General features: G+C 54.8%; 1 protein-coding gene across 1 annotated transcript; it reads right to left on the bottom strand.

Moving 5' to 3' along the window:
• Window positions 1–1,233: 1,233 nt before the first annotated feature.
• On the bottom strand, window positions 1,234–21,179 carry ZFPM1 (zinc finger protein, FOG family member 1). Its single transcript, XM_032231154.1, is given in 11 exon segments — window positions 1,234–1,380; window positions 1,382–3,400; window positions 3,402–3,520; window positions 4,329–4,484; window positions 6,280–6,375; window positions 7,217–7,441; window positions 9,138–9,301; window positions 9,303–9,345; window positions 10,894–10,999; window positions 19,870–19,978; window positions 21,160–21,179. Coding segments are annotated over 11 exon segments (3,204 nt in total).
• Window positions 21,180–22,641: the final 1,462 nt, after the last annotated feature.

Raw genomic sequence — 22,641 nt, 5'->3', positions numbered from 1 at the left:
AGGATCTCTCCCATCCCAAGAGGAGCCCCCCCCAAAGCCCCCGCCCCTTCCAAGCTTCTCCGGGGCTGGGGGAGGGGGAATGCACGACCTTTGACCTCCCTGAACAGTGGGAGGGGGGGGGTCTTGCTCTAGGAAAACAGGGCAGCCAAGCAGTACAGCAAGGTTTGCTCCCCACCATGATTTAGCTCCGTTATCTTTTTTTCAAATGGCCAGACCCGCCGAGGTCTCAGAGCATGCACAGAGTGTAAATCTGCACCCCGCTCCCAACCATGAAAGACCTGCTGCTCCTCATTAGATGATCTGAGCTTTGTTTTTAGTAGGTGTTCCAGAAAAGAATTGAAATTAAAGGTGCTTTGGAGACGTGTACGAAATGCCCAGGGATTCTACAAATGAAATCTGGATGGCCGTCCCTCATCTTCACCCTCAGAAGCCCCAATTCTCCGAGGGGGCCCTTGTGCTCAGGATTCAGGCCTTTTTGGCTTTGCCCTCTGATCTTGGGCCCTGCGGGGCGGTGGGGGGAGGAGGAGGAGGATGGGGGTGCCAGGCACGCCAAGGAAGATCTCCTGCCCCAATGAAGGGGAAACATGCACGTGCTTGATCCGAGGCCGAGATTCTGCAACCTGAAAGGGCTGTCCGAAATGTCTCTTGGGTCCCTGTGGTAGCAGTTACTCGGCAGCAAAACCACCACTAAGGGGGTAAGGGTCGGGTGGGAGGAAGTGCCAAAGAAACTGGAAAAAGAAGATGGAGCAACGGGGGCCTTCGATTCTTCCTGCAAGTGAGCTGTGTTGAGCTTCGGAGGGACGGGTCCTCCAAGTGGCATTCCGGTCGTGCAGCTCCTTCCGTGCAGCTCATATCTGCTGTTCAGATCCTACCTCAGCCAACCCTGAACAACGCGGCCTCGAGAGCAGGGAGAGTGGGGGGGGCACCCTAGTGTGCCGGGCTGAAGAAAGTAGTCCCCCGGGGACACACCTTGGGCCTCTGGGCTTCAGTGGAAGCAGGGTCCCTGCTGCGCCCTCAATCTTCCTCTCCCCCCTTCTCAGGCTCTGCTGCGGAAGGCTCTCCTCCACGGCTGCTCTTCATGCAAACCCAAAACCTTCCCTGGTTCCAGACCGAAGGGCAGAGAGCACATGGGGGGGAGGAGGGAGCAGTCCCCTCGCTGCCGTGACTCGCATGAGGCCTCCACTCCCAGGAAGGCAATGCTGCTCGGGGACAAGGACAGGCAGGGCTGGTGTGCTACTTGATGTGCTCGGCCGCGTGCGATGAGCAGTAGTACTTCTTGTGGGCGATGAAGGTGGACAGGCTGCTGAACTTGATGTTGCAAAGGCGGCAAAAGCGGTGGCTGCCGTTGGCCACGGGCGTGGCCAGCCCTTTGCCAGAAGGGGTCTGCGCAGCTTGTCCGTATGCCCGGAAGGGGGGGTGCTGGCAGGGCCTCGGGCAGGGGGGAGAGGGGCAAGGGGACGGAGGGGGAGAGGGGTAGGAGTGGCTGGGGAGAAGCTGTGGGTCGAGGGCTCCCATTGGACAGGGGAGGGACGGGCGCCTCTTTGCCGTTGAAGCTGTCCTTGGGCAGTCTGGGGGCCGGCTGTGACGGGGAGGTGGCTGGGAGGGAGGGAAGCGGGCTGCCATCCGCCAGCGTCCGGGTGGCCTCTATCAACGCGGGCCCTGCTGCTGTTTTGGTCACAAACAGTCCGTGCGTATTTCGGAAGTGCTCTACCAAGTCTCCCTTCACGGTGCCGTTGACGGGGCAGTAAGGGCACATGGCCAGGGGCACCTTGGCGCCTGCGAGGTGCTGAGCTTTGCCCTCCAGGTGGCGCTGCTGCTGAAGCTGGAGTGGCTCTGCGGCAGGGAAGCCGACTGGTGCAGCCACGGGGCTCACGGAAGGCACCACCTTCTCCACCTTGATCGATACCCCTTCGGGTTCCTCCGCCCGACCCTCCGGGCTGTCTTGGGCCTTCCGAGGGGCTGGGACGGCCCCCTTGATCTTCTGCAGCTGCTCCATGGTGCTGGTCTGCAAGGGCGTGGCCGGGCAGTAGTACTTCTTATGGGCCAGGTAGCTGTCGAGGGTGTGGAAGCTGATCCGGCAGGCCGTGCACTCGTGGTAGTCCGCCAGGGGGAGGAGGGCGGCGGGGAGCACCCGGCTCCCGCTGCTCAACCGGGGCTTCTTGCTGAGGTCGATGGGGCCCTCGGCATCTGGGCTCGAGCTGGGAGACGGGGTGGCCTTGACCACCGAAATGAGAGAGGGGACCACGGGAGGCGCCTCAGGGCGGGGAAGCTCTGGGGTAGCCCCCAGTTGTCTGCTGGCGTTGTGGATCTCGTACAGCTTGCGGCGTTTGCGTGTGCGGATCGGCTGGGGGAGGAAGGGCAGCTTGCCGGCCGCGCTGCTCCGGCGCAGGGGAGGGTCGTGGCGGGAGGCGCAGTAGTAGCGCTTGTGCACCATGTAGGTCTCGTGGCGGCTGAAGCGGATGTTGCAGGCTTCGCAGACGGTCCGGTTGGGGTCATCCTCTGGTTCCTCCACAGAGCTGGCCCCTGGGCTCGGGCTCCCCTCGCTGATGCGCCCGGTCCCATCCGTCTCTGGGGAGGGGCTGGCTTTGGCGGCGCCTTCCTCCCCTTTGACCTCTTGCTTGATCTCTAGGGCGGGAGGGGTGGCGTTTCCCTCCGGTTCCCCCTCTGGGGCTGCGCTGCTCTCTCCAGGCGAGAGGCGTGGCCCGGCAGCGGAGAGGCCTTTGGGCGCAGGGGGAGCCGCCTTGGCTTTGCGTGGGACGGAGGGGCTGTCCTCCGCCAGGCGCCGGCTGGAGCAGTAAAGGCGCTTGTGGACGTAATAGTTGTTGATGTTGTTGAAGGTGATCTCGCACTCAAAGCAGGTGGCGCCCTTGGGCACGGGGGTGCCTGGGAAGAGGGCGGGAGGCACCCCACCGTGGCCTTGCTTCAGGCGGCTGTGAACCAGCTCGGACATCTTGGCCAAGATCTCGGACGCCTGTGGCAGCACAGAGGCTTCGTGGCCGAACAGGTACTGGGGCAGAAACACGGTGCCCCCGGAGGTGCTGGCGCCAAGCTCGGTGGGCACCGGACTGGATCCTGGTGTGGGGCTGGTGATCTCAGACTTCACCTTCACCGAGAGCAGGCTGTGGGGTGAGGGCGCCCTGGGGGACGCATCCGCATCCGCCTCGGCTTCAGGAGCCGCCTCTTCTTGGGGGTCTCCTCGCGGCTCTTCCTCCTCGTCTAAAGGCTCCTCCTTGACCTTCACAGGGGGGGCCCCGTCAAGCCAGCTGGCAGCAGTGCTCCTTTCTTGGGGGGGAGAGGCGCCCCCCGCATCCTCTTCCGGGGACCCGCTCGCCTCTTGCAAAGGGGATTTGGCGGGGGTCTCTGGTGGGCTCTGCTGAACGGCTTTCAGCTCCGAGTTGGGCAGAGCCGCCACTGCGGGGCTGTGCAAGGCCACGTGCTGCTGGAGGCTGGTCAAGCCATTGGCCACGTAGCCACAGAAGCTGCACCTGAGCGCAGAGGGATGAACCCGGAGGACTCAAGCCTGCAGAAGGGAAGACAAACAGGGGGGGTTGAGCCTTTCTGGAAAAGCACGGGGGGCGCCGGGGGGGGGGGCTGAGCTCAGAGGTTGTGGGCTGGGCTCCTGGGTCAACATCATTTACCGACTGCATAAAACAGTTGACCAGCAACCTGGCTTAGCATCTTCTGGGAACTCAATGATCTTCCTGCTCTCCAAGAATCCAGAGGAAGCCATTTCTCCTGGCTGATTATTATTATTATGAACTTGACCAGGCAATCTGGCCAATGGCTGCCAATACCAATCCACTTATGGACACCTGTGAACTCCCCAGCCAGTTCATTCCCTACCTGCTATTAATTTTATCCACTGCCCATTTGATGAAACAGGTTCTTCAGAACTCTTTATCAGCCCCGGTTGGGACCTTCTAACCAGGACAGGGACATCATCTAGCGCTGATGAAACTACCGTATTTTTCAAGACTATAAAAAGCACTGGAGTATAAGATGCACCAAGATTTTGAAGAGTTACATTTTAAAAAAAAGGTTTTTTGCACTCTGCAGGCCTCCCAAACCCTCTGCATGTCCATTTTTGTGAAGGGGTTGGGGTTTCAGGAGAGCAAAAATGCTGTATTCAGTGTATAAGACGCACCCAGATTTTCACCCTGTTTTTTGGGGGGGGAAGGTGCGTCTTATACTCTGAAAAATACAGTAGGTAGCTGTAGGAAAACCACCAAGCTAAGCTCAGAAAGCCTCACCAAGAACCCCTCACTTCAACCCTGAGCTGCAAATCTCCTCCTCCGTTCGCAGGATACCTCTGGAAGTCCCTCACTTACCCGGGGCCAATGGCTTAGTGGTGGAAGCAGGGATGGTGGGGCCTGGGGAATAGACCTCTCCCTTGGCGCCAGGCTGGCAGATCATGTGATTGGTGACCAGGTGGCTGTAGAGGATGTCCCGAGTGGTGGAGATGAAGCCACAGCTGTGGCAGACACCTGGAAGAACAGGAAACGGCCTCATTCTTGGTCTGCAGAGCATCAAACGACCCCCTGGGGCTGCCAGGAGCTCCCCACACACTTGGCGATGGTGGGCACCGGCTAGCAAATCTGGAGGCATCTGCATGCAAAGCTGGTGCTCCACCAATGGGCTAGATCTGTGATGGTGAATCTGTGGAATGCATGCCAGAGGTGGCACACAGAACCCTCTCTGTGGGCACGTGTGCCGCTGCCAGCTGCTCTTCTGGTTTCTGGATGGTCTTCACAGGCACCAGAAAACGTCCTGAAAAATGGCCAAAAAACCAGGCCATTTTTCAGGCTGTTTCCAAGCTGGCTATTTTGAGTCAGCATATCGCCCCCACAGTCTGGGTCCTCATTTCACCCACCTCGGAAGGATGGAAGGCTGAGTCAACCTTGAGCCCGTGAGATTTGAACCGCTGAACTGCAGATAACAGTCAGCTGAAGTGGCCTGCAGTACTGCACCTAACCACTGCGCCACCTCGGCTCTTCTCGGATAGTGGTGGAGACCAAGGGCCCAGTGGATAGGAGGAAGCAGGTGGCTCTGAAGTGTAGTAAATGAACTTACTATAACCGCTTAGGTCTATCCAACTAATCTAAAATTATAGAGTAGGTGGGACTTTCCAGAGTTTCAAGCCAAACTCTTCTATCTGCAGATGCTGAAGTTAGGAGATTGAGCAAAGGCCGCTCACATCTGGCATCTCCAGGAGGCATCTAAGAGGGACCAAACTCTCTTCTCCCTCCCACCATAAGACCGTCCTGCTTTTCAGAGCTTTCCACCGCCAAGGTCTTCTGTCCAATTAGAGAAGCCCAGGACTTTCTCCAAACCCACCACCAGTGAACCTCCACCATGAAGGTGCTCAACGGGGAACTCTTGGGGGTAGGACAAAGCAAGAATGGAAGCTCCCACCGCCAGCAACGGAGCCTCCCTTGGGCCTTGCGCACAAGGGTTCGTGAAGAGCCGAGGTGGCGCAGTGCTTAGGGTGCAGTACTGCAGGCCACTTCAGCTGACTGTTATCTGCAGTTCGGCTGTTCAAATCTCACCGGCTCAGGGTTGACTCAGCCTTCCATCCTTCCGAGGTGGGTGAAACGAGGACCCGGATTGTTGTTGGGGGCGATGTGCTGACTCTGTAAACCACTTAGAGAGGGCTGAAAGCCCTATGAAGCGGTATATAAGTCTAACTGCTATTGCTATCTATCTATCTATCTATCTATCTATCTATCTATCTATCTATCTATCTATCTATCTATCTATTCTATCTATATCTATCTCTCCCTCCCTCCTTCTCTCTATATCTCTCTCTCCCTCTCTCTATATGTCTGTCTGTCTGTCTGTCTGTCTGTCTATCTATCTATCTATCTATCTATCTATCTATCTATCTATCTATCTATCTATCTATCTCTATCTCTATCTCTATCTATCTCTCCCTCCCTCCCTCTCTCTATATCTATCTCTCCCTCTCTCTATATCTGTCTGTCTGTCTGTCTGTCTGTCTGTCTGTCTGTCTGTCTGTCTGTCTGTCTGTCTATCTATCTATCTATCTATCTATCTATCTATCTATCTATCTATCTGGGTGAAATGAGGAGCCAGACTGTGGGGGCGATATGCTGACTCTGTAAACCGCTTAGAGAGGGCTGAAAGCCCTAGGAAGCGGTATATAAGTCTAACTGCCATTGCTATTGCTATAAGCAGGAAGAGTCATAGTCCCACAGCTAATGGGCACCTGAGAAGGACTCGCTCCATGCCGTACTTCCAGCCCCGAGAGGGCCAACTTACCATTCAAGGTATCTGTGTGCACTTTGAGGTGTCGCTCACAATTTGCTTTTGTGGTAAAGGCAGACAGGCAGATGAGGCAGACAAACGGCCTTTCTCCTGGGGAAAAAAGAAGCCAGATGTGTGAATTGCAGGGCTTGGGAGGAAAACGGAGTTATCTCCTCGCCCCAAATGTCAGGGCTTAGGGCCCACGGATTCCCACGTGGCCCTTGTGACATGGTGGAGAGGTTGGAGTACACCTGCTGATGGGAGCGCCTTAAAAAGACCAGCTGGACTTTGGCCGGGCTGCAGGAGGTCTCCATGGCTGAGATCTGACTGCCAGTGATTTAGACTTCACATTGGAGAATAACCTCCAACAGACCGATTAGATCCCACAGACTAGGCCTCCTCCGAATCCCATTTACCGGCCAATGCCGATTGGCTACCACCCGGAGGAGGGCCTTCTCTGTGGCTGCTCCGACCCTTTGGAACGAGCTCCCCGTGGAGATTCGGACCCTCACCACCCTCCAGGCCTTCCACAAAGCCCTTAAAACCTGGCTGTTCCGACAGGCCTGGGGCTAATGAGTTTTTGTCCCCCTCGAATGGTATGGTTGTTGAGTTGTTTTAAATTGTGGTATTGTTTTGTTCGTGTTCTTTTTTCTTATTTGTACCCTCCCGCCCCGACTTGGTTGTGAGCCGCCCTGAGTCCCTCCGGGGAATAGGGCGGCATAGAAATATAATAAACTCAACTCAACCGCACAATGCTACCCAGACAGTCTCAGACTGTGATGGTGGGCAGGACTGAGACCTTTGAAAGCAGGGGTGAGGGTGAGCCTGTGCCTCCAGCTTCCGCGCCTGAATTGGGGCCTCTTCTACCGGAACCTCCCCCAGCCCATGTCCCGGGGCCCTTTGGCCCCTTCCTACCCAACCAGGACGCTCCCGGGAATGGCGCCACTCTTACCGCTATGGCTGCGCATGTGGATCTCCAAGGAGCTGGCACTGGGGCAGCTTTTTTGGCACTGGGGAAAGGGGCAGATGCGCTCGTTGGGGTAGGCATCCTTGGGCTTTTCGTCCAGGGTGGGCGAGGTGGCGTTCTGGCGGCTGGCACAGTAGTACATCAGATGCGCCTGGAGGTTCCGCTCACTCCGGTACCAGATGCCACAATCCTTGCAAGGAAAGACGTCCTCTGGAAGGCAGAAGAGGATCAGAGGAGGAGGAGGAGGAGGACGGGGGTGTTTGCAGCCGGAGATCCGCCGAAGGACGTAAGATTGAGGACAGGAGAGCGACCGGCCAAACCTCCGCTGATCCTCCTCCCTCAGACCAGCCCCCAGGTAGTAGTACTAGTTGGAGGAGGGGTGTTGGATGATAGTACATGCATGCTGCTATTTTTTCTTTTTCATGTATATGATATGGAAGCATAAATACCATCAACACAGAATGGAGTTGCTCAGAAGCTGAAACGCACCAAGTGAATGAGAGGAAGAGTGGGAAGCAGAGGAGGAAGAAAGATAGGAAGAGAGGGACAGGAGAGAGGGTGAAGGGGGGAAGATGAGATGTATAAGGAGGAGTGGTAAGGGGAGAGAGGAGAAGGGAGAAAGGAAGGGAGTAGAGCAGAAAAGGATGGAGGGAAGACAGGATGTAGAAAGGGGAGGAGAGAGGGGGAAGAAAGTGTCAGATAAGGTATAAATATGTGTATGGAGAGCAGAAGAGCCAATAACTGGTTTTTTTCCCCCTTTAGTAGTTGGTGGTAAGATGAATTGATGTAATTACTTAATAATACAACTTGATATTGACTATGTAATAGTATACATGTGATTACTATGCTATGAAACCCCAGGGCCTTGACAACTGGAATCTATTTGCAATGGATGTAGCACCCGGGGGTTGTTGATCACCATCTGTGACCTTCTCAGCCAGCTTTCAACAAGCGAAGTCAATGGGGGGGGGGGGGGAGCAGATTCCCTAACGACAATGTGATTCACTTAACACACCACGCCAAATAAGGTTGTAAAGTCAGGCACGGCTTGCTGAACAGACGGCGGGCTTCTTAACAGTGGAAATTCTGGTTCTAACTGTAGCTGTGAGTCGAGGGAGCCTGTAATGATCTGATTAAAGGCCATGAAGTTGTGGTCTATTCTTAGGGACCTCCTCCGGCACTGCCCCTTCCTGGCGTTCCTTCATCCTCCCTCCCATGGAGACCCCACCAGGCACAAGGAGGCAGTCCAGGCAGACCTGGGGAAGGGCTCTCCAAGTGGGCACATGATGGAATAGAAGCTCAGAAAGGAGTTTGAAGAGGAGTCAGCTAAGAGGAACCACTTTAGGACCTGACTACCTGGGAGACCGCCTCCTGCCGTTAGATCACACAGATTGGGCCTCCTCCGGGTACCATCGGCCGGTCAATGTCGGCTGGAGAACCCCCGGGGGAGGGCCTTCTCTGTTGCTGCCCCGGCCTTATGGAATGATCTCCCCGTTGAGATCCGGACCCTCACTACTCTTCCGGCCTTCCGTAAAGCCACTAAGACCTGGCTGTTCGGCAGGCCTGGGGCCGTTGAATTAGCATCCAGCCCCATTTTAAGTATGTATGTATGTTGTGGTATTTTAAAACTGTTGTATTTCTATTTTTAATTTCTATTTCTATTTTAACTTCATATATTCCTTGTTTGTCTGTAAGCCGCCCTGAGTCCCTAGGGAGTGGGTGGCATACAAATATCAATCAAACTTCAAACTTTAAACACTGAGGTCAGTCCCAAGGGGGGTGGGGGGCAAACAGTCTAATCCAGCAGAAGAGCAGCCGCCAGGCGCCCGGACTTCAACTCCCAGAATTCCCCAGGAGTTGGCATCCACGGCTCGAGCAGGGATGGCTGCAGGAACCCATCACTTACTGTTGACAACTGCCGTGGCTAAGATAGCCGCCATCCCCGCTTGCTGGGGAAGCAGCTGGATTTCGGAAGGCAGAGTGACAGCGGGAGTGGACTCCCCGCCCTCAATCTTCCCGGCGTGGTTGGGGATCCCCATCGGCTCGGCCATGACGAACGCCTTCAGCGCTCTCCCTCGGAAAGAGCCTTGGTGGTTTACACCAAATGGAGTCATCTGGAAATGGGGGAGGAGGGGGAAAAAAAAAACAACACAATTACGGAGCCCCCTTTTCAGAAGCAGCATCGTCCAGCTTCAATTCTGTTTCTTTTATTTATTTTATTTATTTATTTTAATTTGTCAACAAGTGCAAGAAAACAAGTAGGAAAAAAAAATGGGGAAAAATACCGCAAACAAAATGGATAAAAATAAGCAAAACTTAGCTGTCATAAACACCTAAAAGGAGTTCATATCAATGGGGACAGTAGGACAGGCACACTGGTGCGCTTATGCTCACCCCCTTAGGGACCTCTTAAGAAATGTGTACGGTCCACAGCTTAAGGTTTGCTCTGGGAAATGGCCAACATGTTGCCCGGAGAGGTGATGATGTCCTTCCAATGGGAACTAAAGGTCTCCCAAGCAGCCTTGAGAAAAATCACCCCTCCCCGGAATTTTACTCCTGGTAGTAAAGTGGGAGCTGCAGCAGGCGGCCTGTCCCCACAGGGTTATCCCAGGGCCCAAACTCTAGGAGGTACATGGAGAAAAAGAAGCAGTAAAATAGTGGGATTTGAATTGATTTCCAAATTGAATTCTGCAACAACTTCGATGAACAGCCAAATAATCTGAAAGTACTCTTGGATTGTCCAATTTTAATAGATTTGTATGCCGCCCAATCCCGAAGGACTCCGGGCGGCTTACATAAAAACAGTTTAAAAGCATTTTAAAAAAGTTTAAAGTCAACGGTATGGATAAAGAGTGGAATAAAAGGTATATCTAAAATATTATAAGCATATTTTTATACTGTATTTATATATAACTCTCTCTCTCTCTCCTGCACACACACATTGTGTAGGGGCTTCAGAGGGATTGTTATTTATTAAATGCATAAAAGTGCTTCTTGGCATGATGTGCAATAATTACTAACGTTCCCATCTTGCCAAATACCCGGGAGAAACTCTCAAACAAGCCGACCCAAAAATTATAACACCCAGAACGTTAAGGTGAAGTTGCTCAGCCACTGAGATGCTTGGCGCCTCTGAGGATTCCAATGAAAGAAGGCCTAACGGAGCCCAGAGATTTTTAAAGGCCAGGCAGGAGCATCGCTGTCCTTTTAGCTGCCGTTCCAAACGCCTGTTCGATGCTTCCGAAACTTTGCTATCCTGCGCAATGCACACAGCCACAGAAAGGTGGCAGTGTTGGACCACCCATTCACAAAAAAATGGGACACTGTTCTTTCCCACTCCCTTCCCCCCATCACTTAGCACCTGGGGATCAAAATTTGGGTCCTCGGCAATCAGCACTTATGGTTGAAGTGACTCCAAAGGTCATAAGATGGGCTCGGACTCACTTAAGGACCGCCTTGTTTAGCAATGAACTCCTGGTCCCAATTGATTACCTGTATGGTTAACAACAGACATCAGGTGTGTGCAGGCATGAGGCTGCGGGGGAATTTGCTCCTGAAAACCAGGAAATTGTCTCTACCAGCCTTGTCTCTACTGGAAGGAACCCCTCCCTCTCCCCACTCCCCTCCCCAAACCAGGCAGGGCTCACCGCCCAAGTGCTCACCTTTCTTGTAGATGACCGAATTGGCATCCCCTTCGCCAGGGACCAAGGAAAGCTTGGCCAGCCAGCAGGTGTCGTCCTGCAGGATCAGGGTCACGGCTGGGTTCAGCTGGGAAGAGAAGAGACGTGGGTTGAACGTGCCGGTCACTCTCCCTTCCGGCAAAACAGGCTCTGAACTCGGCCAAACATGGAAACTGACCCCGTTGGAAGAGCAACTGGCCGGATCTTAAACTTTGGCTTTTACATTTCAAACCAGCCTAACTAATGGTTGGGAAGGCAGTCATGGTAGAAGCTCCAGGAGATGCTCACATTTCCCACACAAACGCCCGGCAAAGGTGGGATGGGCATCTCTGCAGGGTTCCTCTTCTCAACGGGTGCCCCTTCCCATTTGAAGGACTGGCCTGGCTCTACCCTCAGAATGGAGACAGCCTTGGACCAGTGGGTGATAATGGAGCTGCCTGGCACACATCCCCCCCCCAACCCAAAGAGGCAGAGATACGAATTGACTCAATGCTGGGCGGGGGGGGGGGTCTGGACTACGTGGCCACGTGTCTCCTGCCCCTGCCCAGGTCAGCGGGTGGCTTCCTTCCTCGCTCCAGTGGGACGTGATCCACGTGGCCACGGAGCAGAGCCCGGAGCTCACTTCCCTTCCGGAACGGCTGCTCAGCAGGGTCACGGGCGGCCCCGAGGAGTCAAGGGGGGGCCCCTCCGCCCGAGGACAGCCCCCCCTCCCTGGCGGAAAAGTGACCCCGCGGCCACTGCGGCCCCAGCACGAACACAACAAGCTTGTTATTTCCTCTTCTTCGTCACCCGCGGGCCAAGCCAGTGCCGGCCGGGGAGGAAGCAGCCACTTCACCCCTAACCTCGGTGGTGTGCAGGGAGGAAAAGAGATTAGAGGGGGCAAAGGAGGAGGAAGAGGAGGAGGAGGAGGAGGAGGAGGAGGAGGAGGGAGGAGGAGGAGGAGAGGCTGGATTGCTGGAGGGGGGCCAAGCTGGGCCCCACTTTAACAAGACAAAAGGAAGCGCTGGGACTCTCTCTGACCGGGCACGGAGCCTCTGTGTGTGTGTGTATTGCTGATGCAGCCCCAGATGTTCAGCAGTGATGGGAAGGGGATGGGCAAGTTTGGACATTGAAACCACCTTGCTTGAGCCCCCCCCCAGGGCACCCCCCAGAAGGACAACAAAGTTTCTGGAGAAGACAACGGTCTAAGCATCATTCCGGAATTGTCTCTCGTTGAATTCCCCGCCACCCAGTTTGTGCCGTGGAAGAGACAGTTGGAAGGTCCCGCCCAGGGAGGGGGCCCACAGACTGGGGTTTTTTTTTTGGGGGGGGGGTGTCCGTGCAGAGAACTGGAAGGTGAGCTTATGATCCCAAGCTAAGAAACGGATGAGCAAAGCAGAGAATAAACAGCCAACAGCTGGAAGGCCTCACGTCCATCCGAGGCAGAGAAAGATTCGGAGGGGCAGTGGATGAGCCCCCTACTCGCCTCAAGAGGACCCCCCCCCTGTCTAATGGATGCCTTCGAGGGGCACAGACCCTTGGAATCCTGCACTTTCACAGCCCCCCCCCCGACCAAACAATCAGGGGCATCTGGTTCCAGCGACCTGCCCTATCGAAACTAAATTTTTTTTTTTATTGGGATTTATATGCCGCCCTTTTCCCTGAGGGGACTCAGGGCGGCTTACAACCACAGGGGAGGGGAAGTGCAAGGTCAAAACAAAAACAATATGTGAACAACAGAAAAATAATAAAACCCAACTTTCATTCAGCAATCAAACAAACACTCGGGGCGGGTAATTAGGAGCCTATCCCCAGGCCTGCTGGGAGAGCCAGATCTTGAGGGCTGCGCGGAAGGTCTGGATAGTGGTGAGGGTGCGGATCTCCATGGGGAGCTCGTTCCATAGGGTCGGGGCAGCAACAGAAAAGGCTCTCCTCCGTGTGGTCGCCAGTCGGCATTGACTGGCAGATGGAATTCGGAGGAGGCCCAGTCTGTGCGATCTAATTGGTCGATTTAGGGAGGTAATCGGCAGAAGGCGGTCTCTCAAGTACCCAGATCCACTACCATGGAGTGCTTTAAAGATGGTCATCAGTATCCTGAAGCGCACCCGGAGACCAACAGGTAGCCAGTGCAGCTCGCGGAGGACAGGTGTAACGTGGGCGAACCGCGGTGCGCCCACTATCACTCGCGCGGCTGCATTTTGGACTAGCTGTAGTCGCCGGATGCACTTCAGGGGCAACCCCATGTAGAGCCCATTGCAGTATTCCAGTCTAGAGATCACAATGGCTCGAGCGACTGTTGTGAGAGCCCCCCGATCTAAATAGGGCCGCAACTGACGGACCAGGCGAACCTGGGCAAATGCCCCCCTGGTCACAGCCGACAGCTGGTGATCAAGAGTCAGCTGTGGATCCAGGAGGACTCCTAAGTTGCGGACCCTATCTGAGGGGTATAGAATTTGACCCCCCAGCCTAAGTGTTGGTATATTAGCCAAATTATTGGGGGGGAAACACAACAGCCACTCGGTCTTATCCGGGTTGAGTACCAGTTTGTTAACACTCATCCAGTTCTTAACGGCCTCCAGCCCTGGTTCATCACGTCCACCGCTTCATTGAGTTGGCACGGGGCGGACAGATACAATTGTGTATCGTCCGCATATTGATGGTATTTTATACCGTGCCTCCGAATGATCTCGCCCAGCGGTTTCATGTATATGTTGAATAGTAGGGGTGATAGGACCGAACCCTGAGGTACCCCACATGTTAGGGGCCTCAGGGACGATCTCTGCCCCCGACTAACACCGACTGCGACCTGTCGAGAGGTAGGAGGAGAACCACCGCAGAACAGTGCCTCCCACTCCCACCTCCCGCAGTCGTCGCAGAAGGATACCATGGTCGATGGTATCGAAAGCCGCTGAGAGGTCAAGGAGAACCAGGATGACGCATAGCCTCCATCTCTGGCCCTCCAGAGATCATCGGTCAATGCGACCAAAGCGGTTTCTGTGCTGTAACCAGGTCTGAAGCCGGACTGGAAGGGGTCAAGATAGCTAGCTTCCTCCAAGGTCCGTTGAAGCTGAAAGGCCACCACCTTCTCAAACAACCTTCCCAATAAAGGGAAGGTTGGAGACAGGACGAAAGTTGTTTAAATGGCTGGATCTAACGATGGTTTCTTCAGGAGGGGTCTCACCACCGCCGTTTGAGTACGGCGGGGAAGTGCCCCTCCCGAAGGGAGGCGGTGACAACCGCCTGGATCCAGCCATGTGTCACCTCCCTGCTGTTAGCCACCAGCCAGGAGGGACACGGGTCCAAAATACAAGTGGAGGCGCTTACAGCTCGGATGGCCTTGTCCACATCCCCAGAGGCAACTTCCTGGAACTCAACCCAGAGCTGATGTGGCAAATAGTCCTCCTGTGTCTCAGCTGGATCTACTGCGGTGGAGTCCAGGTCCGATCGAAACCGAGCTACTTTGTCCGCCAAGAATTGAGCATAGTCCTCAGCCCTACCCTGCAAGGGGTTTCCCGCCTCCCTCCTATTAAGTATTATGTAAATGTACGTTTAAGTAAATGTACGTTTTTGCCAAATTCCAGCCAAAGCCGGCGGTTTCTCAGCACGTTGCAATTCCCTCCCCGGGTATGAATGTGGTTTGCAGCTGACGGACCCACCCGGTGCGCCCCGGGGCTGAGACCCAAGTGGCAGATTTGGTTTTGCTTCCCACCCCCTGCCCTCTGTGGGCTGAGGAGACCCCTTCCCCCCGGAGACACTCCCCCCCCCCCCGACATTCACCCCTTCTCTGAGATTTGGAGGGCTCTTCCCCTCAATTTCAAGGCCCTGTCGGAACAGGCGTGGCAAATTAAGATGCCGACGAGAGAAAAATATTCTGCCCCTTCGAACGCCACGGACACACGGGCTCTTCTTTGCCAGGGGCCAAAGGGAAAAAAAACCCGCCACTTTTCTCCTTGGCGGTCAGGGGAGAGGTGAACTGCTGCTGGACATGGAGGTTCGAATTTGCACTTCCTCCAAACAGCCGCAGAAGGGAAAACGGCCCAGCACCCAGGAGGCCAAGCAGGACCTGGGAGGAAAAGGGTTTGGCCCCCTTTGAGGGAGCCAGAGGGGAGGAAGAGGAGGATCAGGGGAAGGTCCTGGGCCGTTTCCCCCTTGCCGAAAGCCCCATTTCGCTCCCGCTCAGCCTCCCTGCCTCCCTGCGCCGCTAATGAATATTAATGAGGAGAAAGGAGGGCGAGGGGGGAAATTAATCTGCCTGATCCCTTCAATGGCTGCAGCACCAACGATATAAAATCTAATTATCCGTCCCAATATTTCTCAACCCTCCACTCAGACTGACAGTCTTGGTTGGTTTTAAGGCTTATCATTCCAAGAAGCAAAGTGCTCACGGCGTGATAATAACACACTCGTGCAAGCACATCTCTCTCTCTCTCTCTCTCTCTTGCACACACACACAGCAAAGACACACACTTTTGCTGACGGCCCTTCCTACGACGCCTGGGATTGCACGTGCCCGAAAACGGGAGGCCACCCCCAATGCGGAAGGGAAGGGCAGCACTGCCACGTGGGTGGAAGGGACACCACTGGGAGATCAGCTGATTCTGCACTTGGGCTCTTCTCCCCCTCCTTCTCCCCCCCAGGCCTGGCATCTGAGCCCAGCTCCTTCGCTGCCATCAGAGACCTGGTGGGTGTGGAGCAGATGCCAGCTCCATGCAGTATCCCATTTTGGCCTGCAATCCCGTTGAGCACCCCAAAGTCTACGAGAGACGCAGGCCGGCAGCCAGCTGTGGCTGCTCCTCTGGTCGTTCTCCAGACTCTCTGCAGGAAGAGGGGCCCGGGGCAGCACCGCGATGCTGAGAACACCCCTTGTTTCCCCTCTCACAAAGGGGTCAGTGTCTGCAATCGGCAGTGGGCCCGATAACCATCGGAAACTCTATCTGAATAACATCCACCTGGGACACTTTATCCGGACCCCTCGCTAAACGAGGGAGAGGAGGATGAGCCGAGCCCACCACCCTGGTTAGTCGCTAAGCTTCACCCATGATTTGCTCCCCCAGCAGGAAGGGGCACTGAGATCTGGACCCTTACTACCCTTCCGGCCTGAGATCCGGATCCTTACTACCCTTCTGGCCTGAGATCCGGACCCTTACTACCCTTCCAGCCTTCTGTAAAGCAACGAAGACCTGGCTGTTCCGGCAGGCCTGGGGCTGTTGAATCATCCAGCCCCACTTTAAGTTATGAATGTTGCTGTAATTTTAAATTGTTGTATTGTTTTATGTATTCCCCCCTCCCTTTTTTATTGTAAGCCGCCCGGAGTCTTCCGAGAGTGGGTGGCATACAAAACTATAAACTAAACTAATAAACTAACTAGAGAAGCGTCCCTCTGGCCTCGGGCATTTCCGTCCTGCAGAAGGTGGCAGAGAAGAGGACTTTCATAGAATGATTCTGAAGCATCTCTTCAGATCAGGGTTTCTCCCCCTCGGTGGCTTGTTGAGAGGCAACCTTTCCAATTGCTGAGGTTTAGAAATATTGCTCCAGACCAGAGGGCTTCAAAGTTGACAACTTTAAGACTTCTGGACGTCAACTCCCCATCCAGCATAACTTACTCTCTTGTAATCCCTTCCTCTGCAATCTCTCCGTTTAGATCAGAGGTCTTCAAACTTGGCAACAGGCATAGCTGGCTGGAGAATTCTGGGAATTGAAGTCCACAAGTGGTTAAAGGTTTCCAAGTTTGGAGACCCCCCTGCTCCAGACCCTCAAATCCTTTACACGCATGTTCCGCTCAGATGCGTTTCTCCTCAGTTCACACCCCTAGAAACAGCCCTGGAGCAACAGGGTCTTCTGAACGGCAGCCTTGCAACTGTTTTGAGGAGGAGGAGGAGGACCACACCATTCATGGATCTTCTCTAGAGGAAGCACCACCCAATCTTTCAACTCCGCTTTGCGGAATCTGGTCTCCCTACCACTCCGGTTGCTTCACCTCTGACCCTTAAGGTCACAAGCCACACTTCCTCCTCCGTCCTACCGCAAAATCTCCAGTCTCAATTTTTGGTACCCAGATGCTAAATGTTTTGTCTCTGCTCAGCCGCCTGCGAGCGATACTGGGTGTACCAAGATACACCCACATTACACCTATCCTCGCGAGCTGCACTGGCTCCCTATTGGTCTCCGAGCGCGTTTCAAGGTGCTGGTTATCACCTTTAAAGCCCTACAGGGCCTAGGACCCGGATATCTGCGAGACCGTCTTCTGCCGCATACCTCCCAACGACCGATAAGATCGCACAGGGTGGGCCTTCTCCAGGTGCCGTCAGCCAGACAATGTCAGCTGGCGGCTCCCCGGGGGAGGGCCTTCTCTGTAGCTGCTCCGACCCTATGGAACGACTTACCCCCAGAGATCCGGACCCTACCCACTCTCATGGCCTTCCAAAAGGCTGTCAAAACCTGGCTATTCTGGCAGGCCCCGTGCTGTTGACCTCACGATTGCGGTCCAGCCCCGCTTAGACTGGGTGCATATGTGGCTCTTCTTTTAATCTGTTTTCTTCGTTTTTTAACTCTTTACTTTTTAAAATTATTTTTCTGTAAGCCGCCCGGAGTCCTTCGGGATTGGGCGGCCTATGAATTTATTAAATCAAATCAAATCAAATCAAATCAGTTTCACCACTCTCATTCATCCCTGTCTGTTCAAGAACTCTGCTCCACCATCTTACCACCTTCTCCTAGCTACCTTCTTCCTTCTTTGGACAACATTTTTTTCCTCTACAAGACACTCAGCCAACTGGAATTCATAGAGGACCCCCAACCACTCATCTTCTGCTTCGAAGGGGCTTCCCAACCAAGGAAATGGATCTCTCTTGCCAAAAGCAGGATGAGATGGGGACACAAGGAGGCTCCTGCACTGCCATCCCAGTTTTGAGGGACGCTCCATAAGACCCGATACCTGCTAGGCATCCAAGGAGGGTCCAGGAGAGACAGTCCCCAAGGACCCATCTTCCATTCTGGGCCACTCCATTCCCAGAGCATTCAGGGGGAAGAGAACTGGGAAACCTCCCCCTCCCACCCAGGACTGATGATGAAGGCGGAGGCTTCCGGAGAGCCACGAATGGCGAAAGGCTGATGGGGGCAGCAGGGTCTTCCTCCCTCCCGCCTCCCCCAGGAGTGACAACGCCAAGGAAAGAGAGCGCCGAAAAAAAGAGGGCTGGGGATTGTCAGCGTGGCTGGATAAGGGAAGCTGCTGAAACGGGAGCAAAAATATTTAGACAATAAATGGAGTATCAGAAGAAAGCAGCAGACTATCTTCAAGGAATCAATCATCCTGTACCGGTTGTCTGGACAGACGGCGCCACAGAAGAGATAGCCGCCAAACTGGCAAGATACGGGTTAATCAAGGATTTAATTCAGCACAAAAAAAGAGATAAATGGGGAACAGAGGGAGACGGAGAGGGAGAGAAAGTGGGGGAGGCCCACTTCGCAACAGCACGGGGAAAAGTTGGACCGGGTCCCAAGCCCTCGCCCGGCCCAGGCCACGATTCCCGGATGGCGCTGGGGAGAGGAAGGGGCTGCAGGCTCCCCGTGTTACCTCCAAGAGACAAGCAAAAGACCCTCAACAGGCCCCTGGCCCAGAGCGAAGCCCCCTGCTTCTCTCCAGTACCGGGCAGGTGTGGGGGGGGCACCTCGCCCATGTGCTCCCTTTCTAGATTTGGGGGTGTGTGTTTGCTACTGGCATTGCTGCCAGTTCAGTGCCTCAAAGATTCTTCTGTGCATGCGCAGAACCAAAAACAAGATGGCGGCCCCAGAGGAGAACCGGTTTCGGGAGGCGTGGCAGGAAGGGGTCGCTGCCGGTTCTAGTGTCCCAGGCCGCCAAGTTCCTACCAGTTCGGCTGAACCGGTAGCAACCCACCTCTGACTTCAATGCTCTTGCGTTGGCTCATAAATCATGCCAGGTGGGCAGGCTTCTTGGTGGGGATGGTGTTATCACTGCATTTTGAGTGATTTTGCAATATTTTTGTTGGAGAGGACACCCCCCCCCCAAAGAAATGATGCACCCACAAATGTCCCTTTCTTTGCTACCCGATCTCTGATTTCCCCTCCCCCGACTCCTGCTAGTCCTGCCAGAGAACAGGAATCGATTCAGACCAAGTCAGAGGAGGAGGAATGCACCCTCCAAGCCAATTCCTTGGTAGAAGCCAATCCAGCTAAGTACCGTATATTTCGGACTATAAGATGCACCGGTGTATAAGACGCACCAAGATTTTGAAGAGGTAAGTAAGGAAAAAAAAAAGTTTTTGTCCTCCCTGGCCCCCAGCAGCACTCGGCAGGCTTCAGCATGGCTGGGGGGGTGGGGGGTGGGGAGGAGGCAAAAATGTCCCAGTTTTGGCAAAAAAATGGGTGGAAATGGGCAGTTTTTTTCGCAGAAACGGAGGCGGTTTTGCCTTGCCCCAGCCATGCAGAAGTCTGCAGAGGGCTGCTGGGGGCTGGGGGGAGGCAAAAATACCTCAATATTTGCAAAAACTGGGCTGTTTTTTTGCAAAAATCGGATGTGGCAGTAGGGATTTGGGAGGCTGTATTCGGTGTATAAGACGCACCAACATTTCCACACTTTTTTTGGGGGGGGGGGAGAGAAAGGTGCCTCTTATACTCCAAAAATACGGTAGTTGCACCTCCTGGCACCCAAATATGTTGGTACTACAACTCCCCTGCCCCCTGTGTATCTGGGTCCCCTCTGTTCCTGTAGTGCAGAGGTTTTCAAACTTAGCAACTTTAAGACTTGTGAACTTCAACTCCCAGAATTCTCCAGCCAGCAGAGCTGGCTGGAGAATTCTGGGAGTTGAAGTCCACAAGTCTTAAAGTTGCTAACTTTGGGAACCTCTGGTGTCGTGTTTGTCATTCTACCACGACTGTTTCTTGGGTGGAGGTCCAGGATGGGTGGATTCTTCTTGGTCCTCCCTAAGTCAGCCTGTCTTCGGGGGGGGGGGGGGACCTTACCGGCTCGCTCAGTCCTGGAGAAGGAGGTTCGCTGTGGATATTTCCCGGGAACGGCCCCCCAAAACACTCCGCCGGGGATGCTGTCTTTGGCGCACACCTTGCTTTCCGCCTGGGAGGTCACAAGCTCCAACTTGTCTGAAAGAGAAGAAAGGGGAGGGGGGGTTGGAGGAGACCAAAGGGTCAACGAAGAGCCCGCCCTGGATGACCCCCTCCAGGGGTTTATTTCAGCTGCCCTGCTGAGGGATGCCAAGCCAAAGTCGGTGGGCACTTCAACATGGCAAAAGGTGCTCCTGGTAGTTAGAGGGTCTTTGGGGGGGACAGGTGGGGCCACTTCAACACCACCCTGCTGGAACAGTCAGGGGGAAGGGTCTCTTTGACAAGGTCAAATATTTAAAGTGGGGGATTTGAGGTGGGAATGGTTGCTGGTTCAGAAACACATGGAAACTCAGGTGAGCTACAAGAGTGTGTGCCATCACTCAACCATCCCTAGTGGATACTTCCTCATTTTCTTACTGGAAAGAGGAGGAGGAGGAGGAGGAGGAGGAGGAGGAAGAGGAGGAAGAGGAGGAGGAGGAGGAGGAAGAGGAGGAGGAAGAGGAGGAGGAGGAGGAGGAAGAGGAGGAGGAGGAGGAGGAGAGGAGGAGGAGGAGGAAGAGGAGGAGAAGAAGAGGAGGAGGAAGAGGAGGAGGAAGAGGAGGAGGAGAGATGGTAGAACAGAGGCAGGAGGAGGAGAGGAAGACGAGGAGGAGGAGGGGGAGAGGAAGAAGAGGAGGAGGAGGGAGAGGAGGAGGAGGAGGAAGAGGAGGAGAAGGAGAGGAGGAGGAGGAGAAGGAGGAGGAAGAGGAGGAGAAGGAAGAGGAGGAGGAGGAGGAGGAAGGAGGAGGAGGAGGAGGAGGAAGAGGAGGAAGAGGAGGAGGAGGAGGAGGAAGAGGAGGAGGAGGAGGAGGAGGAAGAGGAGGAGGAGGAGGAAGAGGAGGAGGAGAGGGAGAGGAGGAGGAGTGGGAGGAGGAGGAGGAGGAGGAGAGGAAGGAGGAGGAGGGGAGGAGGGAGGAGGAAGAGGAGGAAGAGGAGGAGGAAGAGGAGGAGGAGGAGGAGGAGGAAGAGAGGAAGAGGAGGAGGAGGAAGAGGAGGAGGAAGAGGAGGAGGAAGAGGAGGAGGAAGAGGAGGAGGAGAGGAGGAAGAGGAAGAGGAGGAGGAAGAGGAGGAGGAGAAGGAAGAGGAGGAGGAGGAGGAAGAGGAGGAGGAGGAATTCCCCAGCCACACAGGGTGTCCAGCTTCAGCCACTAAGACCTGTGGACTTCAACTCCCATGATTCCGCAACCATACGCGGCTGTCCAACTTCAACCACTCTGGGGACTTCAGCTCCCAGAATTCCCCAGCCTGCCATCCCTGGGAGTGAACTCCACAGGTGGCCAAGGTTGGAGACCCCTAGGCGACTGGGGAGTGCTGGGAGTGGAGTCCACGAGTTTTAAAGTGGCCAGAGTTGGAGTCGCCTGCCCTGGAGGGTTTTCCTGGCGAGGGGGCCAGGATGGTGCGAAGCTGCTGGCATCTCTCCCTGGGAAAAGGAGCCTCTTCATTAGGACCCTTGGCTGAGGCAGCCCGGAGGAGCTGTAATAGCCTCGATGCTTTGATAAGCCTCTCGGTTTAATTGGGGGGAGATAACATGTAAATTGGCCGGGAAAACTGGCCTAAAATGTTTTAGCTGCACCTCCATCATGCTGCCTGCTGATAAGATGGCAGTTAAACAATACTTCAAGGCAGGCTCAAGCTAGGCCTCCCCCTCCTCATTCCACATCTGGGGAAGGCCAGGGAGGGGGCGCCTGCAGTCCCCCTCTTTTCTCCAAGACCCCCGCAGGGAAGGAGGAGGGCCGGCTGGGGGTTCAGGCTGACCTTCTGCCTGGGAAACAAACCCTCCCTTCTCCCCACATCAAAGGGGGAAGAAGAAGAGGAGGGAGGGAGGGAGGAGAACCCAACCCCAGGGTTTATCGGGAGGGAGGGGAGCAGGCCACAGCTAGCAGCCTCGGGGGCATTGCCAGCTTTCATGACCGTCTTGGCAGACGTGCCAGATCTCACCAGGACCATACTGGCTGGAGAATTATGGAAGTTTTAGTCACCTGTTTTAAAGTGGCCATGGTTGAGGTGAACCAAATACCATTTAAGTCCCTGACGGGGGTGAATAGCCTGCAAAGCACAGATCCTTCTCACCCCCCACCTCCAACTCTATGGAAAAAATGGGAGGCAACCCGGGAGCTCCAGCTTCCGGCCGGTTCCTGGGATACCCAGCAGCCCCCTCCCTCCCTCCCTCCTTTGGCTTCTTGCTGGCTAATCAGCTCCTTTGGGTCAGGAGACCACGGCTGGCCGATAAGAGCCTCCTGCTGACGCTTCCCATGTCGGAACAGAGCATCTCCTGTGTATCAATCCCCAGCAGAGAAAACACTGGCCCACTGATAAAGGAGGCAACTCTTCCAGACAGAAGGGGACAAAAATAGGGCTAGGCCAGAGGAGGGGCCCTTCCCTCCCTCCCTCCCTCTATTTCTGCTGGAGGGTGTAAAGAGAGGGAGGTCAGATGGAAGGAAGAAAGGGAGGGAGGGAAGAAAGGAAGGAAAGGAGGAAGGAGATTAGGGAAGGAAGAGGAGAGGAAGGAAGGAAGAAGAATAGAAAAGAAATTGGGAGGGAGGGAAGGAAGGAAGGAGATTAGGGAAGGAAAAGGAGAGGAAGAAGGAAGGATAGAAAAAGAAATTGGGAGGGAGGGAGGGAAGAAAGGAAAGGAAG

This window comes from Thamnophis elegans, chromosome 14 (genome assembly GCF_009769535.1).
Source record: "Thamnophis elegans isolate rThaEle1 chromosome 14, rThaEle1.pri, whole genome shotgun sequence".
In the NCBI taxonomy this organism is placed as follows: Eukaryota; Metazoa; Chordata; class Lepidosauria; order Squamata; family Colubridae; genus Thamnophis; species Thamnophis elegans.
The sequence above is the reverse complement of the archived record's forward strand: the minus strand, read 5'-3'. Positions and strand labels throughout refer to the sequence as shown.